Source organism: Thamnophis elegans, chromosome 3 (genome assembly GCF_009769535.1).
Source record: "Thamnophis elegans isolate rThaEle1 chromosome 3, rThaEle1.pri, whole genome shotgun sequence".
Classification (NCBI taxonomy): Eukaryota; Metazoa; Chordata; class Lepidosauria; order Squamata; family Colubridae; genus Thamnophis; species Thamnophis elegans.
The window spans coordinates 12,242,707-12,266,527 of NC_045543.1; the positions used below are offsets into that span (position 1 = coordinate 12,242,707).

At 41.9% G+C, this 23,821-nt stretch overlaps 1 protein-coding gene across 1 annotated transcript in view; it reads right to left on the reverse strand.

The window, feature by feature from the left end:
- Window positions 1-867: 867 nt before the first annotated feature.
- SDC1 (syndecan 1) overlaps window positions 868-23,821 on the reverse strand; it is a 38,084-nt gene continuing 15,130 nt past the window's right edge. The window contains 5 exon segments of the mRNA XM_032213414.1: window positions 868-1,220; window positions 2,590-2,725; window positions 3,225-3,625; window positions 3,628-3,744; window positions 5,253-5,340. Of these exon segments, the coding sequence (XP_032069305.1) occupies window positions 1,054-1,220; window positions 2,590-2,725; window positions 3,225-3,625; window positions 3,628-3,744; window positions 5,253-5,340 (909 nt within the window). The 3' untranslated portion in view covers window positions 868-1,053.

A 23,821-nucleotide genomic window follows, 5' to 3' on the forward strand; every position in this document is an offset into this window, starting at 1 on the left:
CACAGAATAATTTCTGGAGATCTTTGAACTTCAAAATCTCTTAAATGTTCTCGGCTGGACCGAGATAAAAGTCATCACCCATGTACATATTCCCCTAGGCCCTGCATGCCAAAAAGGTGAATTCCTACTGCAAATGCCAATCTAACAGGATTCTAATCCCTGGGATTTGGCAGAAACAGGAATCCTCATTAGCCTTGCCGTGCTTTGCCCCTGTAAGTTGCGGGCCACACCTGGCGTTCTAGGTACTACGCGAGAGAAATTTCAAGGCGGCAGTGTTGAGAAGCCATTATCAAAAACTCAGTGCAAAGAGGTAGAGAAAAAGTACTGGTCCCATGCTAGGACTGTGTGGGTTTTTTTTTGTGCAGCGAGCAGAGATATTGCAGTTAAGACCAAAAGAAGAGAAAAAGGGTGAACGTCTTAAATATTACTTCCCTAGGTGCTGCTTCAGAATTTGAAGCATTGGTGATACACCACTTCTCCCACTGAGCTCTAGTGGAATCATACTTCTATTGGAGAACTCCACCTCTCTGGTCAGATATGTAACTTTTAGGTGGACTTCCCAGGCGATTGGCTTATTTTTAGGGGCTTAGCATTATGGCCGAAATGGGGAAAATAACTGCCTAAAGCCACACCGTTGTCTTTAAAAAGATTATTTTCTAAAATGTGGCTGGCCAATTTTGCTGGGAAGGGAGCGGGGAGGGGGGGATAATCTCTTGACAATACACATATTGTACCATACGAATTCCTCGGTGCGTTCGTAAGACATCAAGACTATATATATATACATACAGTTGATTCCTTATCTTCCCCTAGAAGTCTTTAGACAAGATAGGAAGTCCCACTTTACAGGTAAATCTTTTTTGTGCAAGAAAGCAGGTAAGGTTTTTTATTAAATCCCGATTGACTTTGGAGAAATTATAGTTCCCAATGGCAAGGAGGCAGAGCCTTACGATTCAGTCTCATGGCTTTTTTCCCCCCTTTTAAAACGCAGCGAGAACTCATGATGTCCAGGAATAAGAAAAGAAAACGGTCTTTAATTTGCGCTCAGGGTGCTCATGCATAGAATTCTTCTTGTTTGTGTGGTTTTTGATAGCCTCCGTTCGATTGCTTTGGCTCATCCAATGAGTAACTTCCTTCATCTTTTTTCTTCATTCTATATAGCATGAAGGCAACTAGGAATCCAGCAAATAGTAAGCCTACGAGTCCACCAGCGATGACTCCTGTGGGGGGGGGGAAAGGATAAGGTTTATGTTTTCAAGCCAGAACCAAAGTGGAAAGAGAGGTTGTCCTAACCCCCGAGGGAGATTACTACTTTGTAAGTTCCAAAGAATATCATCAAGGAAATAATCTATACTGAATTTGAACAGATAAAGCAATCTAAGCCAGTGTTTTCAACCTTGGCAACTTGAAGATGTCCGGACTTCAACTCCCAGAATTCCCCAGCCAGCGAATGCTGGCTGGGGAATTCTGGGAGTTGAAGTCCGGACATCTTCAAGTTGCCAAGGTTGAGAAACACTGATCTAAGCAACTGTCTTTTTTTTCATATCCTCAAAAGCAACCACTGTTTATGGAAAAACTATTTTCAATTGACTTTTGTGCACATCTATATGATCCTTAAAATAATTCTAGGACAGTGTTTCTCAACCTTGGCGACTTTAAGTCCTGTGGACTTCAACTCCCAGAATCTCCCAGCCAGCTGTGCTGGCTGGGGGATTCTGGGAGTTGAAGTCCACAGGACTTAAAGTCGTCAAGGTTGAGAAACACTGTTCTAGGATCTTTAACATATGAACATTTGCTTCAGTAGCTACTAGTTTCTCTGCCTCAGCTGACTTCCGCATTTCATGATTTGCCAGGCTCCAGGTATTAGAAAAGGTATGAACATATTGTTATGAGAAAGCTCACATCGGACCCACAATACTCTTTTGAAGTATCAAGGATGCTAACCACCTTAAAAAAATTTGAAAAATCTAATGCAAAATGCCATGTTTTCAAAATGCTTGACATTCTTAGGCGTCATTTGCTAAAAGAAAATTTGCGAGTACAGTGCACAATGAACAAATTAGCGGCATGAAGGAAACTCTTAGTTCTCCGAGGAAAGGTGCAGGATAAATGTACCAAAATAAAGAACTATGGATGGGCAGCAAAGAAATGATTATTGGGCCCTTCATGCAAGAAAGGGAAGGGAAGGATGCCCACAACATCAGTGTTATATTTAAATTAATTGACTCGCCAAATAATCTACTTGCATAAAGGTGTGTGATTTCCTTTTATACACACCTTTATCTGAGCCATTCAGCTATTTGATTCTAGATTTTGATTTAAAATCCATGACTAAGACCAACTAGTTGTAAGCCTCTTTGTCATACTGCTCTGCAGTAATTGTCACATTCCATCAGAAATAATGTCCATTATAGACATTGATATAAAACAAGTAATATTATACAGAAAAGAGGTTGGCTATAAAACAACAACTTTAAAGAATTGTAAATAGGTGCCTATTCGTATCTCCATCATGCACTGCCTTATATTTTGGAACCAATCTGAAGTACTGCACAGTCCTAATACACCCCAAAACAAACACAGGCCTACCTCCTAGTACTTCTTTCCTGTCCATTAATCCTTCAGATTTTGCATCCTTGGCTTCTGTATCGGCCATCCTATTTTCTGTTGCAACGTCTTTTACATTCATTTGATTTTCATCATGTGTTGAAAATATAAAATCTCCCTGTTTGGAAAAAGGAGGTATAAATTACATTGTGTTTCAAAGCACCTATATTTAAAAAAAACACCCATGTATCCCAAGGGTCCCAGCACTGTATCACAAGTTTCAAAGCCTACATCTAAATTTTAATACGTATCAAGAGTAACTGACAACTAAGAAGTGACAAATGTACTAGTAAAACTATTCCTAAGCACTTGTTATTACAATAGCAATAGCAGTAGACTTATATACCACTTCATAGGGCTTTCAGCCCTCTCTAAGCGGTTTACAGAGTCAGCATATTGCCCCCACAGTCTGGGTCCTCATTTCACCCGCCTTGGAAGGATGGAAGGCTGAGTCAACCTTGAGCCGGTGAGATTTGAACCACTGAACTGCAGATAGCAGTCAGCTGAAGTGGCCTGCAGTACTGCATCCTAATCATTGCGCCACCTCGACTCTGCCCATACTCTGCCCAGTATGTTGACTACAACATACTGCAGTCAATAATTTATCTTATTCTTACCTGATCACCAGATCCATATTCTTGGAAGATATCATTTTCAGGTAGGGGAGTATTATCCATTAGAGCAGTAGAAGACACTATAGTGGGTAGGGCACTATTCAAATTTCTCTCGCTTTCTGGCCCCATGGCAAACGAGTGTGTTTCGTCGATATTAGATATGTCTTGAATATCAATTAAATTAACTGTGCTAGCCGCACGAGAAGTTGTAATTCTGGTCGTGGAAACGTGATGCGCTCCTGGGACGCTTGTTGTCAACACAGCAGGTTCTGTTGGCTCCATAACGGAGTCAAAGTCTCCGGGAGTTATTGGTGGCTCCTTGGATATGAGATCAATATCTGGAACCCCAGGTATGCTTGCTGTAGAGATAGGTGCCCTTGAATAATCTTCCTCAGGGCTATCGTTACTTGAAACTTTGTTTGAGTATCTGTCAAGCTGGTAGAAACTTCAGGCATCAAAGAAGTATTTGTGCTTTTTTGTAATGGGACATTGAAGGCAATCACTTCATCCTCTATCGGAGAGCCTAACATCAAAATTAATTTTAATCAGGATTAATTGAGCGTAAAGTATAATGCTACAATAAGAGAAACATTGGCCAAATAGTCTGAAGAATTCCAACCCACGTTTTAATAATCCCACTGTCCTTTTTTGCATTGGTCCTTCAGGACTGCAACATTTAATGCTGTGGGAAAATGGGAGGGGGATTATATGGAGTATGGGAGATATAGTCATAAGAACATTCCGTTCTGAAGAGAGTCAAGGACATCTTGCCCTGCACCTGGAGGGGTAGGACTGGGAGGCATCTCCAGTTGGGACAGTGCCTGATTGGGCCATGTGTCAGATATGTGGGTGCTGGGCAGGGGCTTGGACTTTCATTTGGATAGGGAAACCCTGGAAGCTTTCAGATTTGGGTTTTCCCAGATGTGCCAACATGACAACTCTAGTAAAATGGAACTTTGAGGAACTTCAAGCCTCGGAGTCTTCTTTCATTGGGGGTGTTATCTGGAATGCTGACAACCACTTGATGTCGTCACAATGTTCCTTACCAATGCTGACAAAAACACTTCTGTTCCCTGTATTTTAAGACGTGACACGCCTTTGCAGCATTTATTTGCTAAAATGAGACCTGCCAGATTAAACAAAGCCTACTTAGCCTACTCTTGTGTGTTACAATGGCTGCCCGGTACCTCCAAAAGACTTACAAAGAGAATATGAGGATGATAAGTCCTTTGTCACTATTACATCCTAAGCAGTTCCATTTTAAGGAATACCACCTTTGATTTATGGACTCTACGAGATAGGCCACTAAGAAACACACAGGTGTATCACCTTTTTGAGCTGTGGGCACTAACCTCAATCTGACTTCATATAGTACTTAAATTACTTTATATACATACATACATACACATACATACATACATATGTGTGTGTGTGTGTGTGTGTGTGCATGTGCATGTGCATAGGCATGTATGTATGTATGTATGCATGTATGTATTTAGTGTCACAACCCCTGGTATGCCCCAATTATGGGAGGAAGCTAACTGCTGATGAGAGCTAAATAGCTTGAAATAGATCTATACTAGTCTCCCTTTATTTATTTATCAGCACAAATATAACACATATGTATGTATGTATGTGTGTGTATATATACATATACACATATATTATTGTTGTGTATTGTGTAATATTGTAATTGTTGTAATATATAATTCTTCAACCTTCTATTTAATAGCCTTCCCTTTGCATCAGATTTTAAAATTTCAGCTAGAGAACGTCTAGGCAATGCATACTTTATTATGAGTCAGGTACAAATGTAGCCTCAGGTTGTACAACTCTCGATTTTTTATAAGGTACCATATAACCATAGAGAAATTCAGCAACTAGAAGCCTTATCCCGTATGAATTTTTAATCCCTTTCCAAATTTTCTGAAGCGGTAATCATTATTGCTCTCCTGGCAACAAATGTTAATCCCTATGTTAACACTTAAGCAAGAGTTCTATTTAAATAGAAGAACAGAGAACCAAGCATACCTGCACCCGATGATAAACCAGAAAATGAATCATCGTCATCTCCAGATGAATCCTGGTCTTCAGGGGGTAGACTGATGTCCATTGGTTGCTTTAGAATAGAAAATCAATATATTATATATATATATAACTACTAAATACTAATTAAAAGCTGATCATTATGCTGGCTAGGATGCAAATATTTTGTATTGCCCCTCATGGTCCTTGCACGGACACAGAGCACATCTGTAATTTTTTCTGGAAAGAGCCCATTGTTCCTTACTGTATTGTGGATGCACATAATATAAATGCTTGGAGAAGAAAATAAGGCCATACTCTAATGATTCAACATTAAAAAAAAACACCAACTCTACTCTTGAGTCAGGCCATTCAAACTTTGCTTTGCATGCTATGGGCTATAAAGTGAAGGTTCGTCCATGGCCATAGTGAAGAATAATTAAAATTATCCTACTTGCAGAAATTCAGACATTTTTACATTTGATTTGTGATGACGCATCTATCATGTTTCCCCAAAATAAGATAATATTTTAATTTAAAATAATATATTAATTTTGGCTTCAAAAGACACATTGGGTCTTATTTTCCAGTTAGGTCTTATTTTCATGGAAATATGGCACTAAATGCTTCCGTCTGGCTGACGATCTTAGCGGGGGCTTATTTTTGAGGTAGGGCTTATATCACAAGCATCATGTTTGTAATATGAATCATGCTAGGACTTATTTCCCAGCTGGGTCTTATTTCGGGAAACAGGGTACAGTTAGTCCTTGACTTACAACCATTTGTTCAGGGACCATTTCAAGTTACAACAGCACTGGAAAAAAAGTGAGTTATGATTGAGTTTCACACTTACAACCGTTGCAGCGTCCCCATGGTCGTATGAACAAATTTGGATGCTTGGCCACTGGCATGTATTAAGACAGTTGCACTGTCCATGGATCATGTGATCATCATTTGCAACCTTCCCAGCTGGCTTCCAACATACACAGACAATGGAGGAAGCCAGGCTGGCTTAACAACCACAATTCACTTAACAACTGCAATATTCGTTTAACAAATGTGGCAAAAATGTCAAAAAATGGGGGCAAAACTCACTTAACAACTGCCTTGTTTAGCAACAGAAATACATAGAAGTCAGACTTTAATAGGATTCAGGACCATCCAGAACCGTGTGTGTGTGCATGCTGTGTGTTTGGCTATTTGTGCATACCCACAAATGTGGGTATTCTGTAATGTTTTTCCTTTTGCTCTCTTTAGCCTGAGATGTTTTTTGATATCAGAGAAGCCCCAAAACAATCAATTTTCACGGGTTTGTTTCTGGAGCAGGGATCTAAGCACAACAGAATAGAATAGATTTCTTACTGGCCAAGTGTGATTGGACACAGAAGGAATTTGTCTTTGGTGCCTAAGCTCTCAATGTGCATAAAAGAAAAGATACATTTGTCAAGAATCATAGGGTACAACACTTAATGATTAGCTCTTCTACATATTGATGGATCTTACATTGTGATGAAGATGGGCTCTTTCAACAGGGGTCTGGGATAACCCACTGTTCCTATACTGCTACCACTAAATATCACACAAACTTTTGCCAACATTTAATTTATTTCCTTAAATAGTGTGAACTTCTTTAACAGTATTAGCCCAATTATAGAGGAAACGTAAAGCCGCAGAGCCTTACAAATCACATACAGTCCAGTTCTTCCACACTAGAACAGTGTCATTACAATAAATCTCTCATAAAATGATCAACGTCTCTCTTAAAATCTCTACTGAGGTCGACCACCTTCTAATATAGATCATAATAGAGAGCCGAGGCGGCGCAGTGGTTAGAGTGCAGCACTGCAGGCTACTTCAGCTGACTGCAGTTCAGCAGTTCGGCTGTTCAAATCCCACTAGGCTCAAGGTTGACTCAGCCTTCCATCCTTCCGAGGTGGGTAAAATGAGGACCCAGACTGTGGGGGCGATATGCTGACTCTGTAAACCGCTTAGAGAGGGCTGAAAGCCCTATGAAGCGGTATATAAGTCTAACTATTGCTACTATTGCTATAAGAAAAAAAAATGTTAGGAATAATGAAAACACCTTTTAGAAACGTAAGCCATTGCATAAGCTGGGGGATTCTGTGAGTTGAAGTCCTCAAGTTGCTAACAGGATCCCTGATCTAATCTAAAGAGCCACTTGAAGTCCTGTAGGGTTTCGTTCCTACAAATAAAGTAACCTTACCCATTATCTTTGCTCCCCTCACATTGATAATATTAAGCCTAATCCCCATCATATCTCCCCTTCATGTATTTTAGAATAAAAGTCATTTTATACCCCCCCCCCCCGATCTCTCGAAGCAGTGTTTCTCAACCTTGGCAACTTGAAGATGTCCGGACTTCAACTCCCAGAATTCCCAACTTGAACAGATAAAGCAATCTAAGCCAGTGTTTCTCAACCTTGGCAACTTGAAGATGTCCGGACTTCAACTCCCAGAATTCCCCAGCCAGCGAAATGCTGGCTGGGGAATTCTGGGAGTTGAAGTCCAGACATCTTCAAGTTGCCAAGGTTGAGAAACACTGCTCTGAAGTAATCAATGACTATGAACTGGCCTGCACAAATAACGTTGAGATAACAGCCCCAATGCAGCCACACTGGCCAAAGTCATCTTTTGGGAAGATGGGAGGCATAGAAATGTAATAAAAGAAAAACGAACACAACTTGGGCTGGCGATTGTGCAGCAGTAGCGCTATATTCCCTTTGGGCCTCTCCGCACAATGCTCTTTAGAGGAACGCTTCTGCAGAGTCATCTTATCTATTACTTGATTGTATATTTCCATTCTGCTTTATGTCAGCAGGTCACTGAAATTGTTTTTCCACTTGTAAAGGAACAGCAGGATTAATCATTTCTTTCTCTCCGCAGAGAAATCAAGTTAGCCGTTAATAATTTACCTGCTTGCCATTAAGAAAGAAATGGAATGAAATGCAAGTGTGTCCTAGTGGCATGTTTTTGCACTAAGCTAAGATACCTCAGAGAGTGCAGAAAATGTCTCAGAAAGAGGGCAGAGAAGAGGATTGAAGATGATAAGAGGCTAAACCAGAGGTGGGTTCCTACCAGTTCGCAACAGTTCGGTAGAACCGGTTCGTCAAATCTACCGAACCGGTTAGAAGAGGTTCCACCAGTGGACCCGGAAAGCAGGCCACACCTACAGAAGAGGTTCCAAATTTTTTTGAAACCCACCACTGACACACACAGACACAGACACACTCACACAGAGAGAGAAAGAGAAAAAAGAAGACAGAAATAAAGAAAAAAAGAAAAAGTGAGAGATGAAAGAAAAAAGGAAAAAGGGACAGAGACAAAAGGAAGGAAGAGAGAGAGAGAGAACACATGGCTGGCAAGCCACTCCCACCAGGTCCATGGCCGCAAGCCACTCCCACAAAGGAGGCCACACACAGAGTAGGTTCGAAAAATTTTTGAAACCCACCACTGGGCTAAACCATATGATGAACAATCTAGTCCCCGTGATGGCAAGCCTATGGGACGAGTGCTAGAGTGGCACTCAGAGCCCTCTCTGCTGGCACATGCACCGTCGTCCTGGGTCAGATCTCCATGGCTTCTTTTGTAAGGTTCTGTTTCCTTGCAAACGACGAAACAGAAGCTCACAAAAGAAAAGTCCTTGGGAGAAGGGCGGCATTAAATCTAAAAACCTAAACCTAAAAGATCCTACCTCTTGCCGTGCTGCCAGTGGTGGGATGCCTTGCCTCCCGCCGGCCAGCTTCTTTGGATCTCTGCTGCATACACGCATGTCTATGCATGCACATGCACCTTTCAGTTTGGGCATGGCATGTGCACAGTTTGGGCACTCGGTGTCTAAAAGGTTTGCCATCACTGGTCTAATCTAACAAAGATAGCAGTCTTCCAGTGTTTGAGGGGCTGTAATAGTCTCTCTGTTATTTAAGAGTCTCTCCACTATTTAGAGTAAAGTAAGTAAAATAATAATGGGACAATAACAGTAATAATGACCCTGACCTAGAGGGCATACAAGGGATGGGTAAAGCCATGATTGGTTATGAACACTAAGACTGAATGGAAGATTGAAAGCTTTATCTTTGGCACAGAAGGTAGAGGATACTGGTACCAGCCTGGCCTCTGGTGGACTGGGGAATCCTGGGAGTTGAAGTCCACACATCTTCAAGTCACCATAGTTGAGAAGCACTGCAATAAATCATACCACTCTCAACTATAGGTTGCTGGAAAAACTTAAGAGGTCTTAAGCTTGGAGCCGAGGTGGCGCAGTGGTTAGAGTGCAGTAATGCAGGCCACTTCAGCTGACTGCTAGTCTGCAGTTCAGCAGTTCAAATCTCACCGGCTCAAGGTTGACTCAGCCTTCCATCCTTCCGAGGTGGGTGAAATGAGGACCCAGACTGTGATATGCTGACTCTGTAAACCGCTTAGAGAGGGCTGAAAGCCCTATGAGCCAAGGTGGTGCAGTCGTTAAATGCAGCACTGCAGGCTACTTCAGCTGACTGTAGTTCTACAGTTCGGCTGTTCAAATCTCACGGCTCAGGGTTGACTCAGCCTTCCATCCTTCCGAGGTGGGTGAAATGAGGACCCGGATTGTTGTTGGGGGCAATATGCTGACTCTGTAAACCGCTTAGAGAGGGCTGAAAGCCCTATGAAGCGGTATATAAGTCTAACTGCTATTGCTATTGCTATATAAGTCTAACTGCTATTGCTATTGCTCTACCTTCTGTCAGCGGTTTTATTCAATAGAAGAATTTATCCACCTGAAAGGGTCACTAATCAGGCTTACATCTTTTAAAGGCGCAGGCCGGGTGGCGCAGTGGTTAGAGTGCAGTACTGCAGCCGACTGCTAGTTGCAGTTCGGCGGTTCAAATCTCACCGGCTCAGGGTTGACTCAGCCTTCCATCCTTCCGAGGTGGGTAAAATGAGGACCCGGATTGTTGTTGGGGGCAATGCTGACTCTGTAAACCGCTTAGAGAGGGCTGAAAGCCCTATGAAGCGGTATATAAGTCTAACTGCTAACTGCTATTAAATGAAGCCAGTAGATTAATTTTCAGGCAACGTATCATGCTTGGACATGATTTTTTTTTCTTTCATCCGAGAAACAAACCTACAGGAATGAAGCTTTGAAAAAAAAAAGCAGATTTGAATGTATTTGGAGCGCCACCAATTCCAATTCCAGCACAAATGCACAGGAAACCATTTACTTTTGAATAACCCCTATCCTAATTAAAAATAAGAAAGTGCAAAGACTATTCGATTTTAATTTTACTATCCACACAATGTGAAGTATATTCAGAATCTTTCTTGTACAAGCTTGTCCTCCACAGGTGTGCAGTTAGTTAAAAGTACCCCACCTTAAGTATGGAAAACAGCTAGAGGGGAGGCCTCTGGGTAGAAGACGGTAAGCTTACCCATCTTCTCATAAGTAGCCAGACATGCTTGTAACTTTATTTCGCCAAGCAATTTGAACACAGATATGTGCCTTAAAAGGCAACAGTATAAAGATAATAAAAGAGCAGGTTCTAAATTTCAGCAATCTTACAAGCTATTTTTCAACCCTTGGCTCGGAAAGACTAGATTCTCTTGCGTGCCAAGACATTTAATGTCAGTTGCTCACACACATATTAGCTATTAGATTTCAAACTGCAAGTTTCCCATGTTTAGCCTCAAACTGTGCTATAAGACAAATCGATACGAGGCCCAATTGTTAAGAACGACTCCATGGAAATATCAGCTTAGCTGTATTTGTCCTGTTAATTTGATCCCATCTTTATGGTAAAACTCACAAAAATTCTAGAGAAGCAATTAATTTTTTTAAAAAAAGGTCAACTCCAGCACCTTTCTTCTCATGTTGCGTTCTGTTTTACAGAACAGTAAAATTCTGTTGTTCCTTCCCAGTTCATAATACTTATGTGGGGAGGGCAACTTCCCAGGAATCTCTGAAACAGAAATATAATAGGCGGCTATTTTGCCAGCTATGTTAAACCAAAAGCCACAGATATCTTCAATTTCTCAGGCAGGAAATCAGATACTCAATAAATATTTCGGCCATTCATTCCACCAAAGACTGCGGTGGAGAAGAAACCAAAATGTCTGATCTGCTCCATTTTGGGAAACAAACGATACATGCATTTTAAGTGGCATGGCACACCTAAAGTTGGCAGAGGCAACCAGTACTCAATTCAGGGCTCGCCCACCCCTACAAGAGGGCGAAGGAGGCATCAGCAAAGGAAAGCAGCGCTTGAGGGAAGACTCAGCTTTAGCCCATGGGGCAAGGGGAAGGGTGGGAAGGGTTGGGCTTTGCTCCACGTTGCAAGGTGACTTAAGGCTGGCACAGATTCCATATTGCGAGAGAAGAATATGTTCTGCTCAATTCAAGTATAGGCCTGTTACCTGGCAGCAACTATCTTAGGCAAGAATAACAAGGAGGTCAGTTTTTTTTTTTCTCCTGAGCTCCAATTAAGATAGCGGGATGTACATCATCAACTCCTATCAGCTCACTTTACTTTCATTTGTCTTCATTGTGAAATCCAAGGAAAGAAAAGGATATTTAAAAGCCTGCAAAGTTTTTTACTTCGTGAGGCAGTTAGTTCTGCATTCTAATTGCCTACCTGAATGCAAAATCTTAATGAGATGCACTAATAATTCATTCAACCACTGGCAATTGTATTTCAAACATTCTTCCCAACTGATTAGTTTTTTAAAAAAAATCCACAGTTCTTTAATTGGATTATATATACAGTCAAGTAGTGGCTTGCCTATAAGTAAATAGGCATGAACTCTTGCCTGTTGGGTTCTAACCTGAATGTCTAAACCAGGATAACAATGTGCTTGTCTGAGAGCCCCAAGTGTGCCCACAGACACCTCCCTAGACAATTGCCAGTCTCCCTACCCCTGCTGACTTTCAAAATATTCGTTCAATTAAAACAAAAGTCTGTGGGGAAACTCCCATGCTGCTGAATAGACTACTTGTGGCCCTATCATTGTTTCCATGAATTGCTCTGTCTCCAAGAGGCATGCTTGGAAAATCAAAACGCGGGTGACCACACCATGCTTTGTTTGGGAAATTATCTTATCTCCCCATCCCTCTCCAAGACAAATGCAGCATTTGGGTAGGAAGCCACCTGGCAAATGGTATTTTGAGACTGGCTACATTAATTGTGTTAATTTATAAATCACACGTCTTAAATCAGCTGCATGCCCTCCTTCCTCCTCCCGACAGCTACTTTTGAATAGCAATAGCAATAGCAGTTAGACTTATATACCGCTTCATAGGACTTTCAGCCCTCTCTAAGCGGTTTACAGAATCAGCATATCGCCCCACAGTCTGGGTCCTCATTTCACCCACCTCGAGGATGGAAGGCTGAGTCAACCTTGAGCCGTGAGATTAGAACCGCCGAACTGCAGATAACAGTCACCTGAAGTGGCCTGCAGTACTGCACCCTAACCACTGCGCCACCTCGGCTCTTGAAGAGCTCACATGGCATGTTCTTATCATTCCAAATCTCTCCGTGTCAAAGGGTGAGGGGGTTACACTCCACTCACCCAAACCGTTGACTTCTTCTCAGTGGTTCTCAAAGTGGGGTCCACACCGCATAGGGGGCAATTTGATTTGTAATGGGGGCAATTTGAACATTGTTTAAACCAAGTTAATAGCCTTTTAGGCTTCCTCCGTGTGAGTAGACTTTATTTTTTGACTAAAGTAAGAATTATATGTCACCGCAGGGTGGGGGTGGGGAATCAGGATTTTAAAGATGTTAGGTGGGGCATGGCAAAAAAAAAGGGTTGGGAATCACTGGTCTACATAGCCTAGTCTAGTCTAGATATATTGTGAACCCAATAAGGATATGGCTAACATTTTAAATAGTTAATGGACAAGTGTTTTGAGAGGAACACGTATGGATGAGGAACAGGTACAGTTAAGGCAGCATTGCCTCTAGTATGGTAGAAGACTTCAGAGCTGGAATGCAGCATCTCAACGATCTGGAAAAAGAGCAAGCGTCTTCAACACTTGACTTCCTATTCCAGCATTTCTATTTAAATTATAGCAATAGCAAGAGCAGTTAGACTTACAATACCGCTTCATAGGGCTTTCAGCCCTCTCTAAGAGGTTTACAGAGTCAGCATATCGCCCCCACAGTCTGGGTCCTCATTTCACCCACCTCGGAAGGATGGAAGGCTGAGTTAACCTTGAGCCGGTGAGATTAGAACCACTGAACTGCAGATAACAGTCAGCTGTAGTGGCCAGTACTGCACCCTAACCACTGCACCACCTCGGCTCCCTAAGTTGTGTCTGTTTTCTTATGGTAACTCTCCTTATTCTGTTTCCAACACCCACATCTTTTGGCCTGGGTCTGGTCAGACAGAAAGCTGTCCTTGGAAGAGACAGGCAAGGTAGAATTTCCATGTTTAATCATTGCAATGAGGTAGGATTCCTCTTTCAGACATATCAAAGCAAGGCTGCATCCTTGATAGGAGGATGTCTGCTTGTAAACGGGAGATATTATGAGAAATGTCTTATTAAGGGACAAATTATAAAGATGAGAAAACACCAACGTATTGGGGTCGAGGCCTTTCCATGGCATTTTGAGCTATTTCCTACAGGAAGGCACAACCCCACTGATTAAGCCAGAAGCAATAGGAAGTCCCCAATGTACAAGAAAGGAACTCTGCCTTAGAAAAAAGGAAAGTATGTTTTAAAAGAATATTTGATTGAATTGTCACAGGTTGTTAAAAACATAGTTTGATTCAAACTGTTAACATAAAATGAATGACAAATATATAGGTTCCTTTGAATTGTGCTAGAAAGCAGAACTATTGAGTAATACTGGCCACTGCTGAGCTAACAACTGCCTGCACCAATACACCATGAAACTAGAACATGTGATGTGAAATGCAAGTTTTTTCCCCCTTCGTGTATGATATAGCCAATAATTGTTCTGAAATTTATATAATCATGGCCTACAAGAATACATCTAAGGGCTGCTGAGTTCAGAGATACTAAGCCAGTATTAAAGGTATTGTTGTGCTGTTGTGCTTTTAAACTGTTTGTATTGTCTGATTGTCTTTGTCTTATTTTTTGTAATTTCCCCTCCCTTGGCTTTGTTCAGCCGCCCTGAGTCCCTTCGGGGAATAGGGCAGCCTACAAATTGAATAAAATCCAAATCCAATCCAAATTTCATTTCCAAAAACCAAATAAGTACATAACAAAACATGGTGTCATTGGTCCTCATTTCCCAAACTCTACCAAAATATTTTTGTTTATTTCAGTAACAGATCTGGACCAGGAGTTGCCTCTCCTGGAGATATCTGCTTGTCAGAAGGCTTTGTAGCAAGACAAGAAGACAATGTTCTCAGAAGAACAGTTACCCCTCCCATCAAAGTCAGAATGGTGTTTCAGAGATGCCACAGAGAACTTACTATAACAATGTTAACAGTTTCAAGAGTTTGGTTCACAAAAACTCAGACTGAATGGCCATCTGCACATGTCCTTCATATTCGAAGGCTTCCCCCCTTCTCTTAAACATTAGTAGTAGACTATTGGATAACACAGCACACGTTGTCGCCGCTGAAGTACAAATTGACCAGAACTGCAAGTTCCCTTCTTTCCCTCTGAGCTTACCAAATAAGTGTAAACATGGCCATAAATTGCGGTTTAGCATTTCAGCAGAAAATACAGTATGAGGAACATGTCCTTCAAAACAGTGCAATAGAACCTACTAAGCCATATCTGATTGCTGATTTATTTCTAAAATTCCCCTGCACAACAACATTCTGATAGCAGAAGGCTTGGACAATATGGGGTAATTTTTTTTTCATAGTACAGTATCTTAAAGCGGGATGTGGTAGTGGCTAAGATGCTGAGCTTGTCGCTCAGAAAGGTTGGCAGTTCAGCGGTTCGAATCTCTAGTAACGTGTAACCGAGTGAGCTCCCGATTTTTTGTCCCAGCTTCTGCCAACCTAGCAGTTCGAAAGCATGTAAAAATGCAAGTAGAAAAATAGGAACCCACTTTTGTGGGAAGGTAACAGTGCTCCGTGCACCTTCGGCATTTGGTCATGCCGGCTATATGGCCACAGAGACGTCTTCGGACAGTGCTGGCTCTTCAGCTTAGAAATGGAGATGAGCACCACCCCCTAGAGTCGGGAACGACTAGCACATATGTGGGAGGGGAATCTTTACTGTTACCTTACAGTATTTAAAAAGTCTATTTTGTACAGTCGGACTCAAAATACACAGTACATGCTACCAACTTCAATTTTATGCCAAGGTTACCATGTTTCCCCGAAAATAAGACAGGGTCTTATTTTCTTTGACCCCCCCTCGAAATAAGCACTTGGCCTTATTTTCAGGGGGGGTTATTATTTTTAAGGTGAGCATTGTCACCTCATGGCTGCTGCTGTGTTGCAATATTTTCGGGAAGGGCTTATTTTCAGGGGAGGGCTTATTTCAGCGCATGCACTCAAAAGCCCGATTGAGCTTATTATCCTGGGAGTCTTATTTTCAGGGAAATAGGGTACTACTTGGCTATCACTGTATTTAAAACCAAAGTACTGAATCATATGACAAATAATTTACCATTATTTCCTCTCACTTGTCTCCTAACTCCCTATCCAAATGCTAACAGGATTCCTCCTCTTCCCGATCCTTGAAAGATTGCAAACTTTAACTCCCTTTCTCCATTGTTCAATTCTGTAATCTCCACATTTTGATACCAAGGTACGTAGCATCTGAACCCAAATCAACGCATGTGCTAATAAAAAAAAAGGCATTAGTAATCCGCCTCATCAAATTACCCTCCATTACTTATCAGTTGAAGCAGAGGGCTAGCATAAGCCCAACTACTTACATTAAGACATTTCCTTATATAAATGTTCTGCAATTCTGTAATACGCATGTTTCTCTATCCTGGAAGGTAGGACAGTATTATTCCTACATTTGATAGATAAAAGCATATACAGCTCCTGCTTAAGGTGGTGTCTGTTGTGGCGGGTGTGCAGGGAACATGCCGCAATTCCTTGGTGTCTCTGAGCTTGATGATTTTCTTGAAAATGATTCATTACCCAAACTAGGTAACATTATCAGCGCTAGTAAGGAATGGGGTTTGCTCTCAGTTTATGTTCTAGTGGCTTTCCCTGTCAATGTTGGTGGAATGACCTTGAAGGTTCTTTAGTTTGGCATCTGCTGTTTGCTTCTTTGGCAGTTTCTTGAATGGGGTATTATTTACTTCTTGATCGTTGGTGTCCGATGTTAATCTTGGACTAATTTGAACCTATTGGTCTGGTGCAGCAGTTGAGCCCCATCCTGGACTTCAGGTGTTTCCTTTTTAACTCTGGCCAACTTTTAACTGGACGGCCAAAACTCAGCGGGCAGAAAGCAGGGCCTGGAGTCAAAACCAGAACTCGGCAGCCAAGAGTTTGGAAAAGAAAGAAAGACGGACGGGATTATGCTGTTTCTTCCAGGATCTCCTTCCCAGGCTTGTCTCAGAAGCAGCTGCAAGGCAGAGCTGGAGAAATTGTGCACGTGGATCTGCTGCTTGTGTAGGGGGTTGGACTAGATGACCTCCAAGGTCTCTTCCAACTCTGTTATTATGTAAGTTATCTGTAAGACTGCCTTCCCCTAAGAGCATTTATCTATTCTGCCAGGTTAGGGGCATGCTACTAGTCCCTTCCTTTATAAACATTTACCACCTTATGGGAGCTAAAGAGCTTGCCTTTTCGGGGGCAGCCTCCTCCCCTATGGGACCAACTTCCCCTTGAAGTTCAGCAGGCTTTTGCCCCCCCCTTTGTAAAACATGGAAGAAGTTATTTGTTTTCGTGACCCGTCAAAACCGCGGTCGACAAAAGCGCGCTCGACGAAAGCGGGTACGTGACGTCATCACAGCGCGACGAAAAAATTAAAAAAAATAAAATTAAAGCAAGCCGATTCACATAAAGGTAAGGGTTAGGTTTAGGGTTACGTTAAGTGTTAGGGTTACGTTTAGCGTTAGGTTAAGGGTTAGCGTTAGGTTTAGCATTAGGTAAGGGTTAGGGTTAGGTTAAGGGTTAGGTTTAGGATTAGGTTTAGAGCGTTAGGGTTACGTTAAATTTTACGTTAAAGGTTAGCGTTAGGTTTAGCATTAGGTTAAGGGTTAGGTTTAGGGTTAGATTTAGGCTTAGGTTTAGGGTTAGGTTTGGGGAGTTAGGGTAAGGTTTTCGCTTTAATTTACATTTACCGCTCACAGCGCGATGTTTTCGTCGCGCTGTGATGACGTCGTACGCGCTTTCGTCGAGCGTGATTTTGTCTACCACGGTTTTGTGGTGGAACCATTTGTTTTCCCTCCAAGAACTGAGATGAGGTGGCTTGCATGTAGGACGCTTGACTCGGAGCCAGGTTTTTGCTTTTAATGTTAATAGTTTTAATATAGTTTTTATGTTATTTCAATTCTTGATTGGGAGCTGCCCAGAGTTGGGCATAAGATGGGCAGCTATATAAATGTTTTAAAAGAATACACGAATGAATGAATAAGCACAACCAAAGGTTTTGTTTTAGCTATCCAAGTCTAGGAAAGAATTGCAAGCATTATGCCCGAAGTGCATATCCATTTTCTGTCAAGGACCTTAACAGACAGAATTGGCAGCTGATCACAGAGCTTCATTTGTATCCAGAGCTTGCAGACGTCTTCTGTGCTGGTCTCACAAAAGGGAATGCCAATGCGCCTTTTGGGTATCACACCAAATTAGGTCCCTTTCAGCTCCGCAAGTGTACTGAGCTGTGAAGGTTATCTTCTGAGGCCACGGACGTGAGCTCAGGGCAGCTGAGCTGTAAGACCTTGAACAGTCTAGCCGGCTTCTTGCGTTGGCACAGACAGCGGTGCCTATTCCACCAGCCACTGTCAAGGTTTGCAATTAAAGCCAGCCAATTTCACAGGGATTATTGATAAAGTCATACGGGACTTTAAAAACAATTCTGATCTCATCCGTGCCTTCAATTGCTTTTCAGCCAGGAATAAATAAAGAGGAATAAACCTCATTCTGCATTTAAATTATGTTGTGCCTCTCTCAAAATCTTGCCCTCCCCCCTTGAGATGTAAAGTCGACAATGAAAAATAGCCAGTTGGGCAGGTAAGTGAGATCCATTGGAGCGACAAGTTGTGGTACCGCACTGTCTGTCAAGAGGCTTCCAAGTGCAACTCAAAACACTTTTGTCTTAAAGCTCTCCTTACTAGCAGGGTACTTTTTTCAGGAGTGCCTCCTTCAGGTGGAACACAGCCTTCTGAGCATTCATGCCACCTGGAGAAGCTTGAGGTACTTGTCATAAGATGAGAGGTGTGAGGATGCTCCTCCCCCCCAACATTACAGGACAAGACCTGGAAGTTTGGGTTGCATGCACAGACATTGTTCAGGAAAAGTTTGGCAACCCACCTCTTTTTCGGGGATTTAGAGTCTGACAGTTTAGGCCAGGGGTGTCCAAACTTGGGAACTTTAAGACTTGTGGACTTCAACTCCCAGAATTCTGGCTGGAGGGGGAATTCTGGCAGTTGAAGTCCACAAGTCGTAAAGTTCCCAAGTTTAGACACTCCTGTCCTGGTTTAGGCAGTTTCCCCATTGTCTCTGCTTGTGGGAAGCCAGCTGGGAAAGTCACGAATGACGATCAAGTATCCAGAGGACGCTGCAACTGTTGTAACTGCAAGTCAACTGCCCACGTGACCGTGGGGACCTTTCAGGGGGGGCTCCTGCCAGTTCTAACCTCTTCTATAGAAGAGGTTCCACAAATCTACCATGCCGTTTAAAACCAGTTCCAGCTCCCTCCCCCCGCCCGTCCTCACGCCGTTGCCCCCCGCCACTCACTGATTGGCTGGCTCACCAATCACCCCGCCCGCCTCTAAGAGTCCTATCTAAACCTTAAAGTCTTAAAGCTTCAAGTTTGAACATCCCTTGGGTTTTTTATTTCTAAATGGTTAGGAGTGCAAGGGTCTTGTAACTTGACAGCTTTAAGACTTGCGTGCTTCAAATGCCAGAGTTTCTCAGCCAACATTTGGTTGCTAAGCAAGAGCATTGTTAAGTGAGCTTCACCACATTTTACAAGTTGGCCACGCCCACCCAATCACATGACTGCCAAGCCACTCCCACTCAGTCACATGGCCGGGCAAGCCACTCCCACAAAGCAGGCCACACCCACAGAAGAGATTCTAAAAAAAAATTGAAACCTACCACTGGGACTTTGTAACAATTGTGCCACAACTAGGGAGCCATTTTTTTCCAGGCCTGTTGTTACCTCAAATGGCGCCTAAATGAATGCTTATCAGTCAAGAAATAACTACAATTTTACAATGTTACTTTTCCTATGATGTTGACTTTGTGACCCTAAGCCTACTGAGCAGTCGTTAAGAGTGCAGTACTGCAAGCTACTTCTGCTGCCTGCAGTTTGGCAGTTCAAATCTCATCAGGCTCAGGGTTAACTCAGCCTTCCATCCTTCCGAGGTCGGTAAAATGAGGACCCGGATTGTTGGGGTCAATAGGCTGACTCGGTAAACCGCTTAGAGAGGGCTGAAAAGCACTGTAAAACAATATATAAGTCTAAATGCTATTGCTATAAGCCAATGAGAACTGATTAAAGCCAACAGTATATAAAACTGATGAATAAGCCATAATTTAATTGATATTAACTACACCAGTATACGCATACAGTGTGTGTAAATTCAGCCAATGTGCAACAACCGCAGTTGATATTTATTACAAGATTTTTTTAAAAAAACTATGGAACTCCCCTACACGCTGTTGAGATTATATATTTGGCTGTCCAATTCAAAAATTGAAACTTGGGGGACTAACACAGGATAAAACCTCAATAAAGTACAATTCCAACATAGGAAAACAATGAAAAAACAACAACAGGGAAACCATTCAATAATAACCATACGGATAGGCTCATCTACCACCCTTATACTCAATGCCTGGGTGGGGTGGGGGACCCGGGCTTACCAACTCCATAGTATGCTAGACTTCATTTTCTTCCTTCCATTTCAGCAGAATGAAGCATTGGAGAAATGTTAAATACAAAAAAAATCTTCTCTTCCCTCTACCCCATCATTATAGAACAGTGTTTCTCAACCATGGCAACTTGAAGATGTCCGGACTTCAACTCCCAGAATTCCCCAGCCAGCGAATGCTGGCTGGGGAATTCTGGGAGTTGAAGTCCGGACATCTTCAAGTTGCCATGGTTGAGAAACACTGTTATAGAATCATATTATCAAAGGGCTGGAAGGGACCTCAGAGGTCTTCTAGTCCAACCACCTGCTCAAGGCAGGAGACTTATACCATCCCAGTCAAATGGTTGTCCAGTCTATTTCTGAAAGCCACCACTGATGGAACACCCGCAACCCCAGGAAGCAAGCTATTCTACCAATTAATTAATTGCTCTTTAATTAATGTTTTACATTAATCGATACCAATTAATTGCTCGCTCTGACAGAAAAAATCTTCTTGCTTCTAGGTTGAGTCTCTTTCTAACAAGCTCTCCCTCCATTACTTCTTGTCCTGTCCTCTGGTACCCTAGATAATAAGTTAACCCCTGCGTGACAGCCCCTCAGGTACTGGAAGATAGTTGTAATGTCCCGTCCCCCCCGCCAATCCTTCTGTTCAATATGTTACACATACCCATCCCGCTCAAGATCCTTTATCGTCCTTGTTACTCTTCTCTGCACACTTTCTGGGGTCTCATCAACTTTTTTTTCTTTTGTGGTAGCCAGAAATGGATGCAGTGTTTTTCACCAAGTTCCATTTCACTCCAGATTAAGACCCGAGGTGGCGCAGTGGTTAAATGTAGCACTGCAGGCCACTTCAGCTGACTGCAGTTCTGCAGTTCAGCTGTTCAAATCTCACCGGCTCAGGGTTGACTCAGCCTTCCATCCTTCCGAGGTGGGTAAAATGAGGACCCGGATTGTTGTTGGGGGCAATATGCTGACTCTGTAAACCGCTTAGAGAGGGCTGAAAGCCCTATGAAGCGGTGTATAAGTCTAACTGCTATTGCTATTGCTACATGGTTAAAAATATTACTATATGCTCTCATCTCAAAACTAGTGGAGGCAGAGCAAGTCATCAAATCCAGTGAAAATCCCTATGAGATCAAACCATAAAATCACTGCAATATTCAGGTGTAATGAAGGCTTATTTTTCAGAATAAAGAAAGGAAAAAAAATCTGCTTTGAATTCATTATTCTGCATGGAGATTTCACCTACATGGTATCCTCAAAGTGAATAAATATTGAGGTAATCCTCGATTTACGACCACAATTGAGTCCAAAATTCCCATTGCTAAACAAGACAGTTGTTAAGTGAGTTTTACTCCATTTTACGACTTTTCTTGCCACGGTTGTTAAGCGAATCACTGCAATGGATACGTTAGTATCACGGCTGTTAGGTAAATCTGGCTTCTCCATTGACCTTTGTTTGTTAGAAGGTTGCAAAAAGTGATCACAGAACCTTGGGACACTGCAACCATCATAACCTCCGGTTGCCCAAGTGTCGAATTTGGGACATTGCAATGGTCCTAAGTGTGAAAAATAAGTCACTTTTTCGATGTTGTTGCAACTTTGAATGGTCACTAAGCAATTAGTTGCAAGTTGAGGACAACCTGTCTCATTCGGGGTTCATTTTGAACTTTACTAACCAAGGTTTAGCAGCTCATTAAAATAGCAATAGCAATAGCAGTTAGACTTATATACCGCTTCATAGGGCTCTCAGCCCTCTCTAAGCGGTTTACAGAGTCAGCATATCGCCCCCCACAGTCTTGGTCCTCATTTTACCCCACCTCGGAAGGATGGAAGGCTGAGTCAACCTTGAGCCGGTGAGATTTGAACCGACGAAGTGCAGATAACAGCCAGCTGAAGTAGCCTGCAGTACTGCACCCTAACCACTGCACCACCTCGGCTCTTAAAATATAATATTTTATTTACTTCCAGTTTTCTTCTTCCATTATCATGACGTGACTGCTTCAATTGCCTCAATTTTGAATTTAGCCTTTTGTTGTGGTTATGTCTGAAGTTCCTAATTCCTCTTGTCTTAGCCACCTCTAACATTAAAATAAAAGCTTTTTTTATATTATTGAAGTGCATATTGCATGTTTTGCACTAATTAGAAAACATGAAGTAGTAATTAACAGAGAACAAATTTACTCTCTTTCTCTAAATAAAGCTCACATCTTTAAAAAAAAAACTATATTTTTATTCCAATAGTTATAGGCTATCTTTAAACAAACAAAAAAAAACCCTTTAGACTTCTTGGTTTCATATTGAATGTCTGATTGGCATTGTTTCAATTAAACTGGAGACTGGGTAGAACAGAAGCTCTTTCACACAGCAACCTACAACTGCCCACAAAATAATACATTATCATGTGCCTTGTCAATTATAAACTAGTGGTTTCTTGGTAGGAGTATTAATACAGAGGCCTCAAAGTTAAATTGTTGTGAGCACCATATAGAAGACTGGTTCCATTGATAGGAAAGCTCCATAGAATAAAAACCAAAGAAATTGATCACAGCATGTCATTAAAAACAAACAACTGCAAACCAAACCTTTTTTTTAATCTCCGACAATTTTTCACTAACCAGAACATCAATATTTGATTTTATAACAGGAATATCAAATAAAGGGCTCTCCAAGGCAACTTCTGAAGTCCACAACACTCTCAGCAATTGTGTTCCACTCCTTGAACTGGGCAAGGAGTAATTTTTCTTGGGAGGATCTTCCCCCTCCAGTCAAGGGGACATCTGTGCCACTGGACTTTCTCTTTCCTAAATACTGTTGTGGGCCACAGGAAATGACCTATAGGGCCACAGGGGGCCATTGAAGACAGACCTCAAGTCCTCTAGCTAATTCATCACACTCCAGGCATGTAGACACTGGTCTTTAAATGATAGCATTCAGGTTAGTAAAAGAAATCTATACAAGCAGTGAATTTACAATACTGAAATGTAAGATTGATTCATAGCCTTCCCTTAGTCTACAGTCAAGTGCTACAGTTATGAACCCTAATTGGATGCCAACCACACGTCATCTAAACTTGGTAGATGTTGTCAAAGGATAATAAGGACACAATGTTTATTGAGTAACATTTATTGAGCAAGACACATGAATATTTATTGTGAAGAAAGGAGAAACAGTGTTAGTGATCAAGTGGTACAACAACAAACACACTTTTAATCTAGTAAACAAACTTCTTTAGGGATGAAGAGGAAGCGGCCAAGGAGGATATGAATTTACAATGATTGCAACATCCTGAGGTTACATGATCATCATTTGTGACCTTCCCTACTGGCTTCTGACAAGCAAAGTCGATGGGGGGGGAAGGAATCGGTTGCAGTCACGTGAGCCTCTTAACAACTGCATTGCAAAGGATTAGAGGACTGGAGGCTAAAACATATGGAATTGGGTATGTCTAATTTAATGAAAGGAAGGACCAGGGGTGACATGATAGCAATATTCCAATATCTCAGGTGTTGCCACAAAGAAGGCGGAGTCAAGCTATTCTCCAAAGCACCTGAGGGCAGGTAAGAAGCAATAGGTGGAAACTATTCAAGGGTAA